Genomic DNA, 10176 nt, shown 5'->3' on the forward strand with positions numbered 1-10176 from the left:
ATTACGGGATTCATTTAACCCAGGTCCTGATAATACAAGATACTTATCCCCTATAGTCTAGGAATATGGATGACGGGATTCATTCAACCCGGGTCCTTGTAATACAGGACACTCATTTACTATTCCCTTATAGTACGGGGATACGGATTACGGGATTCATTCAGCCTGGGTCCTTATAATACAGGACACTCATTTACTATCTCCTTTTAGTACGGGGATACGGATTACGGGATTCATTCAGCCCGGGTCCTTGGAATACAAGACACTCATTTACTATCCCTTATAGTACGGGGATACGGATTACGGGATTCATTCAGCCCGGGTCCTTGTAATATAGGACACTCATTTACTATCCCTTATAGTACGGGGATACTGCACGTATAAACTAAAAAGAATTTTATTAAAGACCATCATTATTAAAAACAAAATAACACGTGATGGAGCTACCCTCCATTTAAACTGATTAACTAAGATGCCCCCAGTCTTTATTATGAATGACTTGATAAGGCTAATTCCAGCCGCGAGACAATTTCTAGTCGGTATAGTCATCTGAGTCATTCTCATGATATGTGCTGTCACTCTGGCTAAAGAACGATTTCTTATATTTGGTATTATTTTCATCCCTGGCGAGAGGGGCTGGCCTCTTCTTGTCCTCTCCTTCCTTCCGTGCACTCATGGTGTCTTCAGCGTTGATGTGTTTTTGGGCTCTGACTAGCAACTCTATCATGCTGGTGGGAGGTTCTTTTGATAAGGAGAACAAGAATCTGGAGGTTTGGAGTCCTCCTATGAAAGCGGTCAAAGCTACCTTGTCGTCCGCCTCTTCTACCTGCAACATCTCTGCGTTGAATCGGGTGATGTATTCCCGAATCGACTCTTCCTTTTGTTGCTCCACAGTAAACAGGTAGGTAGCCGGCCTCCTATGCCTCTGACCTGTAATGAAGTGGCTCACAAACTGCTTACTCAATTCTTCGAAGGTGTTGATGGTTCCTGGCTTCAACTTGTTGAACCAAACTCTCGCTGATCCCTTAAGTGTAGTGGGAAAAGCTCGGCACATGATTTCATCTGGCACAACGTGTAACTGCATAAGAGCTTGAAAAGTTTCTAGGTGATCGAGGGGATCTTTGGTCCCATCGAAGCTTTCGAACAAGGGCATCCTGAACTTGCTAGGTAGTGGACATTTCATAACGGTGGGGCTGAAAGGCAAGTTGGTTCTTTGTACCAGGTCGTCTACGGTGGCAGGACCTTTCCCTTTCATAGCCTGCATTATATCTTCCATTTTCCCCTTGAGATCCTTGATCTGCAAGTCGAGATGGGTAACTTTCTTTGTCTTTTCCTTAAGACAGAAGGCTATGCTTTCAGGAGGTCGGGAACTCCGTGGGAGAGATAGGTGAACCACCTCTCTATGTCGGGTTCCCACCTGGCTTTGTTCCACTTCAGTCTCATTTTGGGGGGAATGATTATCCCTCTCTTCAAGATTTTCATTACCTCCGTTTGGACCTGAGATATCTTGTCCTGGAAAGTTTTGTTGAGCCGGTGGAACAAGGTGTTGCAAGAGCGTTGCATTTTGTTGGATCAACTGGTTCATACCCTGACTCAGAGTTTAAACTTGTAGTTCCAACGCTGCAAGCCGTGCCTGGTCGTTCGGGACGTCTAGGTTTTCACCCAACTCTACCCTTTGACCAGATCCCTGCGACGATGTTCTTTCGGTAACCATACCGGACTGCAAACATATATACCCAACGAGTAATTAATTGATTCAAGGGAATCGTGATTCCCACAGACGGCGCCAACTGTTGAGGCTGAAATTCGCGTAGTCCGATATGATACCGTTTTCCTGCAAGGAAGAGAGGAAAAGATCGATGAACCTTGACGGCACCGGTGTGGTGCCTGCCAAGAACTCTCCGACGATCAAATTAGTCACGGAGGTCTAAAAAGAAGGCAGGGATTAATAATAGTTTTTACATCGTACCTTCTTTAATGGCTTGATGCCCTATTTATGGCTGTCGATTGGAATCAAAATCGTTCCGCTGATATCGATGGTTGACCTTATCTTCCGCTTGTGCAAAATCATAGAAGATTTATTACCAGATTTGTCGGGATATGATTTAATCCTTTTGACCTCCTCTAGTTATAGTAGGATTATTCTTACTTGTTGAACCACGTCAGATTTGATTTCATTATCCTTGATAATGAAATCTAATCAATCTTATCGATGGTAGGATATGTTTATATTTTTCCCTATCAGTTAAAATTATAGTTGACATGTAAAATTCTAAGCTAAGTAAAGCGCACTTTAAGAAATTGAAGGGGAACTAACTGGAGAGGTTTGCCCCTCAAGATTATGTGGGACGGAGTAAGGAATTCACCATATTAAACATGATAAAATATTGTTTTTATTAGCTAACCGTGCTCAAAGACGACAAGCCGAGAAATATTAGTGCAATAATGGTGTTGTATTCTGAATTCATATTGTATATAATACTCCTAATTCAAAAACAACTGAGGTAACATTTGAAAGCATAAATTTGGACATTAAGGATTTTCTTGGCAACAAATTCTATTTTGCATTTTGCGACTTAATATGAAATAGAGATATAAAAATATATTTATGTGGTATGATTAATTTTGAAACAAAAACATATTTGGTAACTAACTTGTTGTACAGTGTTTCACGAAAAAGTGTTTGAGTTATTTTTAAAACTGATGCATACATTATATTTGTTTAACTGCAATAATAAAAACAAATGAAGAGAAAAATAAAAAGAAGAAGAAAATAAAAAAAGAAAAAAAATGAGAAAACTTTTAAGGGTAACAATAAAGGATTGATTGAATAAAGGGAATACAGAATTTTTAAAGAGAATCAAAAAAAAAAAAAAAATTGAATCTTCTATTTTTCCCGGCCCTTTGTATGTTACCTTCTTAACCAAACAACCTTATACTTTTAAAAGTTGCATCATCTGGCCTTGGTTGATATAACTTTACCACCTAAGTGCACTTTCTCTATTTTTATTATTTATAGCTGTTAATATCTAATGTTACCATGTGATGTTTTTTATTTATTTTTCAATACTCCACTCCACACAATTTTTTTTTTTTGTTATAATTTTTTTGGTATTCTTTTGTTATGAAGGACACCACAACCTAGCCTCTATTTTGTCGAGTTGGCTTCAATCCTACTTAGTACATCACCATCAATCTCCCCATCTTCTTTGTAATATTTTACCAAGGTCATGTTAATTGGATGTTGCAAAACATGGAGGTGTATCACCTGCTACTTCAACTAATCTCATGGAATGAGATGGCAGCTTGAGAAACTTAGTTAAAAAGGAATTGACATGATCATATCTTTTCTTTGGTTTTAATATTTGATCAAAATGCATAATCAGTATTTAGAGGCATTCAATAACAGTGTACTTTTTCTTGGTCAACTAAATGGTTTATGACTAACTATATATATATGTGCTTATATATAAATTTGTATATACGTTTACATCATTTTCTTTTAAGGAATTTTTATGTGGCAGGAATGATGAATCATACTCTCTTCAAGCATAACTAGCAAAAGTCGCAATGATGAAGTCTCAAGGATAATAACCTCAATCCAAACGTACATCTGAAAAAAGAAACTGACATAACAATATGAATTGAATAATTTTATAATTTTCAATTGTGAGGCCCTTTAGATAAATCCAATAAGTGTTTATTTATCAATAAACAATACACTGCTTTTGTCAACATTAATATCATGCATTTATCATGAACAGGAGAAAATAAATTAATTAGCGACTCCCCAAAAAACTTTTGTTCAACCTTCCTTTGGAGTTGATTAGAACCAAGAAGATTAAGCTCTTCCCAGTGCAGGATTTACTCTGCCACAAGCAATTGGCTTAACATTTGTAATTTCGGACTTGGCAGGGCCTCCATTATGGGTCAGCTCAATGTCACCAAACTCCACATTTTCGCATGGCACATCCTTGCTACAAAGAAGCTTGACAGCAGCCGGGGTTTTGGAGCTGCCTTTAATGTTTTTGAAGCTCACTTTGCTGATCTTAACTTTAGATGGAGGCTAAAATTAAACATCGAAAATGATTAGCAAATCAATGAAATTGTTAAATTTCTTTGTTTGTTGAAAAAGAAAACAATATAAAAAAATAATAATAAAATTGATTGATTTTTAGTCCAAGTCTAAGTACCTTAGCTGGGCATTTAAATCTTGCATCGCAGTATTCTTGATCGATGATGATGGGGTTTGCAACATTGTCCATGGTAATACCGTCAAAACGAATATCAGAGGCGGTGCTAGGAGGGGATCCACGCCATGTTTTTATTCTTGCTCCATACATTGTCCTAGTGAGGGTGCAGTCCTTAACTGTAATTCCAGAAACAGGTTGTTCACTTGGGTACTTGCCGAGACTTCCAATGCTGATGCCATGACCAGGTCCACATTTCACCTTTTCAATGTGAATATTTTGGGCACCATCGCCAAATGATATGCAGTCATCCCCGGTTCCTATTTTTGAATCAAGGACTTTTATGTTGCTTGTACGTGCAATGTGGAGTCCATCAGTGTTCCTGCTATCTTCTGGTGCAACGATGGTAAGTCTTTGAAAAGTCACATTAGTGCCTCCGAAAACAGTAATATGAAACATTTTGGGGTCCTTGGAAGTTATGTCATTGATCATAGAATTGTTTACATAGTTTAACCGTACACCCTGCATGTTATATATCATCCAGTCACAAAGACGACATACAACTCATTAAGGAAAATTACATATATGGAACAAAATTAATTAAAGTTCGAAATTTCAGAAGCAAATATATTTTATATATGTATACATATATAAATATTTATATGAATCTACTTACAGAAGGACGTGGAGGGCATTTTTTCTTTGGGACACAAGTTTTCCAAGCTTCGGCACCCATGCCATCGAAAGTTCCACCACCTGATAGGCTTAAGCGGTCAACTTTTTGGAAAACAACCCAGGCATCAGCTTTGATTTGATTGAGAGGAGGGGCCTTCAGGATGCCTTTGAGCTCAATCCCAATAGGGGCACCACAAGGACCTTGAAGAAGTATCTGACTTAACGAAAATGTGGCTGCTGGAATTATAATTGTGCTTGCAGTTCTCGTTCCACATGCCATTCTCCAAGCAGTCAAAAGAGCCTAAAAATCAAGAATGAGTAACGAGTGATTGTAAACAAAATTATTTAAGTTCATAGGACTAGAACATCATATATGTGTGTGTGTGTGTGTGTGTATAGCACTCACCTGTCTAATATCTGCATTGGGCTTGGCACCAAATTTTGTTACGTCATAAACGGCTCCTTCTGCAGCACGTGCTAGAATTAGCAGCAGATAAATTGTCTTAAGACTTAATCTCAAACCCATCTTCTTTTTTTGAATTTGTTGAATAGAATGAATTCGGTGAAATTCCAATCTTCTTTGGAAGATATTTATAGTGTTAAATCGATGCTCATCACCACTAAAATCTTGAACCAATTTTTGCTAATTCGAGGTATGAATTTGGTTGTAATGTGCTGTAATTTCCTTAAATAATGGTGAGATGTGCTAATTCAAATTTCTAACATAAGAATTCTTTTGGTACACCTTGTAACACATCCTCAACTTATTCAATTTGATTTTAAAATTTGCTATTGAATTATTTCTACATTTCTTAACAGAAAATATGAATACCGTTCTCAGAACTTAAAACCAATTCTTGATTGCATTGGTTTTAGTTTTTGAGTACTTCTAGATTAACAGAGGACAACTCACGTCTAGGCTGATCCAAATTTTATTGGGATATGTGAACATTTTGAAGCCAAGTTATGGAATGGTTGGAAAACAAAGAACAAATAAAATTTACTTACCTAAAAAAAAAATTATATCTATATCTATATTATTCTAAATGTGTAAGACCTTCCTAATTTCTTAACATTTAGAGTCCTGCTATTTGGCACGACAAATAAAAACCTACTTCACCGAGTCTATGTGGCTACCCATGTGTCAAATATACCATTATAAAATATATGGTAATTGACAATTTGGAAAGTTGTAATCTTTTTTTATAAGTTTATCTTAATTTTAGTATCTTTGTTGGAAATTAAAGTTTCAACCAACATATATATGTATATTTGTTTTATATTTCAAATTGCATCTCTGTAAGGACCATTAAGATACTTCAATTGTGTTTTTGATTATTAATATTTATCTATGACTTTGATTGGAATTTGTTAATTGCTATATTGATTAAAGTTAATGATCTATTCAACTCCCAAAAACATAGACAAGAAGAAAAAAAAAATTAAAAAAAAAAAAAAATTTGCGAAAGCATTGAAAAATTATAAAATATTGCAGTTTTTACTCTAGATTTTGTACAAATCTAATTATTAAATTTGAGTACCATGAAACTTAGTTAGAAAAATAAAATAAAAAGAAGATATGGAAAGGGGCTATAGAAAACTGAAAAGATATGGAAAGTGAAAGGGAAAGGGAGTATTTTATGGAAACAAACGGAAGTAGTAATGATACTATTTAAGTTAAAATTTGGAATAACCACGTCATATTTTTATATTTGTCGATTTTAAGTCGGGGAATTAAAGTCATCAATAATATCACTTTCCTTTAGTTTACCAAATATTTGTTTTCTTTGGGTGTGAAAATAAAATGTTTGATTATAGAACACTTAATTAATTATGGTAATAACTCTTAAATTCTTTATTTTTGTCTTTTAAAGAAGAAAAGCATATTCCCACACTATTTTCCTTCGAGAACTAATAGAAACCTAGAAAAACGCACTAAGCACTATCATGATATGGATGCCGGAGGATCTAATCAACCAAACCCTGAGCATTCCGACTCCTATCCCGCTCCAAATATGCGTCTCTTCTGAGAACCTGAGTTCAAGGAAGTCTATGAAACCCGATTCCTCCAAAAGGTAGTTGGAAAAAGGGAGTTTTTTGACAATAGTAAAAGTGAAGCATTGATCCCACACACCTACTCTCTGTTTGCTGTTATTGGGTTGGGTGAATTTGTATCACTCAAAGTCCCTTTCTATCCCAAGCTTGTTAAACTATTTTACACCCATCTCGAAAAAGAACTAGGGAACAACGCTTACGATTCCTTTGTGGTTGGCTCTCACATTCACCTTACCGTGTCCAATTTGCGACGCATTCCCAAACTTCCTCACGGTGATATCACCTACTTTACATCTTATAATTGTATCATGGAGAAGAGTTTGATCCTCTCCAGGCAATCCAACAAATAAGTCAATTCCCTACTGAAAATACTGACAGTATTTTTGCAAGTCTGTTAACCATCCAAGCCCGTCTCATCTATCATGTTATCATCTATACCATCCTTCCAAAATCCAGCGGACGCTCGAATGTGTCGTTTATGGAAGCCTTTCTCTTATGGTGTGTCCTAAATGGAAAACAGTTTGATCTCTCCTTCATCATCTTTCACCACATGCAAGATTGCATTAAAAAGGAGAAAACACACCTATCTATGCCATGCCTCTTACCCTCGTCTTCAGAGCATACAAGGTGCGAAAAGAAGAAGAGGAGAAAAAGGAGCTTACTAATCTCTACAGATTTGAAGAGACTTGCTAACTCAAATGAGTCTAAAAAAATATGAAGCCAACATTTGGTATGACCCTAAGTTTGGAGTTCCACCAAATGAAGGCTAAGACATTGTCATAGCTGAGCACCAAGCAGGAAGTGCTGAAGAGGGTGGTGATAGAGATAGAGAAGAGGAAATAGAGTTAGAAGAAGAAGAAGATGAAGGGAAACAAGAAGCCACTACTGTTCCTCCATCAGAAGAGCAATCCCTTCGTGAGCTGCTCTTAGAAAACATTGCTCTTTCTAAAGAGCTAATTGCCCTTGGCAAAGAGATCAGGGAACACATTCTTGAGTTGTGTGAACGACTTAAAGAAGTAGCCAATGAAGTCGATCTTGTAAAGCCCGATCTTGCCGACCTCCGAATCACGGGACTTCCTCATTTCTGATGCTCTCAACCCCTCTACCTTTTTATGCATTACAAAGGGGGAGAATGATGTTGATGTTGATGTAGGTTGTGAATGAGATTGTAGGTTGTTAATTGTTAATTGTTAAGGTTGTGGTTAAAAATGTAGTGACGATGTGAATAGGGTAGTGAAATGGTGAAGATGTTTTGATGTGATCTTTGACTTAACTATACTTTGAAATTCTTGAAATCAAATGGAAATACGTGTTTTTGGTATTTATGAATTGCATGCTTTCAAATACATTGTCTTAATTTTTTTATATATATGCATATATGCCTTAAATATGTCTTGATAACGAAGTTTAGATGAATGCACAAAGAAAGGGGGAGATTTGTAAATCTCTTATATGTATATCCTCACTTTTAAAACCATGCACATTGATAGCGGAGAATTGTTCACATTTTTATTATTATACTATTCTCATTTGACGAACACATCAATGAATTGCCATCATCAAAAAAGAGGAGATTGTTGACCTTGAATCTAAGGATTTTGATGATCGTAATTCATTAATGATGTTCTATGTGTACTAATGTCTACCTTGAGCAAATTACAGATTAAAAGTATTCGTCAAGTCAAGACATTACAATAGAAAAGCAAAAATGAAGAAGCAACACAAAGGCATAGGAAAAGGACAAAGGAATCATGACTCAAAGACAAGTCATCAACATCTTATCAAATGAGGTTAGCTAGAATGGTGAGCATTTTAGGAAACTTTGTTAAAGTTTGCATGAACACTTTAAAGCTCACATTTCCAAAATCATGCATAACAACTCATTTATAATATCTAATGAACAAAGGACCAAGCTTAACACATCATCAAAACAGGTTCCTGAAACATAAATTCCATTTCAGTCGACCAAAATGGAAGGTTAATCGAAACCGGTCCACCGATTCTATCAAAAAGCTTGGATCAATATTTCTAAGTAATATTGGTCTACCGAAACTCAGGACTATTATATTTCGGTCTACCGAACCTAGCAAATTAAAGATCATCACTTGAGTTTCAGATGACCCAAAATAAAGAGGCAAATGAATCAGCAAAGCCGATTCTCACATAATGTTTTAGAACAAAGGATGAAGGAGTTTCGGTCGACCGAAACAAATGGAATTTTTCATCGGTCTACCGAACCAAGGCTAATGGCCAACCTTTAAGCAATTTGGTCGACCAAACCTTAAGAGTGATTTATTTCGGATGACCGAACCTGCATGAATTAAAATTTCAAACGGGCATGTTTCCTCGAAGTATGTGTCCAACAGCTAGAATACTTATCAGATACTTCTGAAAGTCTATATAATGACTTATTGACTTCATAAAAGATGATTGCATTCATTAAGAAAGATATTCTTACAATCATAAAGCCTTTCATCATCATATACACACTTTATATTATAAAAGAGTATTGAGCTTCAATTTATTCATACATACTCTAGAGTGAGTTGAATCTTATACGTTAGATCTAAGAGAGATCATCTTGTACTTCATCAATCTTGTTCAAATCTTGTAAGGGCTGGTATGGCCCAAGAAAGACTAAGAGAAGGTGTTTCTCTTAGCACTTAGAAGCAAGGAAGAGCTTCTTGTAAAAGGTTTGCTCTCCACCCGCAAAGAGAAGCCATAATGAATAGGGAAGTCTCAAGAGGGGTCTTGAGCCAAGGAGTAGAAGTTTCTGAACCTCGCTAAAATCGCTGAGTGTAACGACCCACTTCACCACATGGTATGATATTGTCCACTTTGGGCCTGAGCCCACACGGTTTTGCTCTTGGCCTTTACCTCAAAAGGCCTCATACCAATTGGAGTGACACACCTACATATAAGCACTTCACCTTTCCTCTACCCAGGTAATGTGGGACTGTACACCCATAGCTCGCCAGTGTGGTAGCCTGACAGTGTCTCTCGCACCCGCCCACGGCACCCCCGCCCACAAGGTCATCACAATCCAACCCCCTTGGAGGCCCGATGTCCCCGTCGGCACACTTCCGGCTGGGTCAGGCTCTGATACCATTTGTAACAACCCACTCTAGGCCTGAGCCCGCACGGTTTTGCTCTTGGGCTTCACCCCAAAAGGCCTCATACTAATTGGAGATGACACACTTATATATAAGCACTTCACATTTCCTCTACCCAGGCGATGTGGGACTGTGCACCCGTA

At 37.1% G+C, this 10176-nt stretch overlaps 1 protein-coding gene across 1 annotated transcript; it reads right to left on the reverse strand.

Moving 5' to 3' along the window:
- Window positions 1–1600: 1600 nt before the first annotated feature.
- LOC132309587 (exopolygalacturonase-like) lies at window positions 1601–5391 on the reverse strand. The gene is made up of 5 exons (XM_059807880.1): window positions 5272–5391; window positions 4867–5166; window positions 4194–4712; window positions 3869–4066; window positions 1601–1720 (listed from the first exon to the last, which is right to left on the reverse strand). The coding sequence occupies exons 1-5, from the start codon at window positions 5389–5391 to the stop codon at window positions 1601–1603; spliced, it is 1257 nt and encodes a 418-aa protein (XP_059663863.1).
- Window positions 5392–10176: the final 4785 nt, after the last annotated feature.

The sequence above is a fragment of the Cornus florida genome, unplaced genomic scaffold, assembly GCF_030987335.1.
Source record: "Cornus florida cultivar Cherokee Brave unplaced genomic scaffold, ASM3098733v1 CherokeeBrave_3.0.0_Hap2_Chr05, whole genome shotgun sequence".
NCBI classification, from domain to species: domain Eukaryota; kingdom Viridiplantae; phylum Streptophyta; class Magnoliopsida; order Cornales; family Cornaceae; genus Cornus; species Cornus florida.

What these genes read in the sequence shown, in the direction of transcription:
- LOC132309587 (XM_059807880.1), bottom strand. Translation starts at nt 5,391, where the DNA reads ATGGGTTTGAGATTAAGTCTTAAGACAATTTATCTGCTGCTAATTCTA. An exon ending in AATGCCCTCCACGTCCTTCT is followed by an intron (nt 4,713 to 4,866) that starts GTAAGTAGATTC and finishes TATAACATGCAG; the next exon opens with GGTGTACGGTTAAACTATGT. An exon ending in GATTTAAATGCCCAGCTAAG is followed by an intron (nt 4,067 to 4,193) that starts GTACTTAGACTT and finishes GTTTAATTTTAG; the next exon opens with CCTCCATCTAAAGTTAAGAT.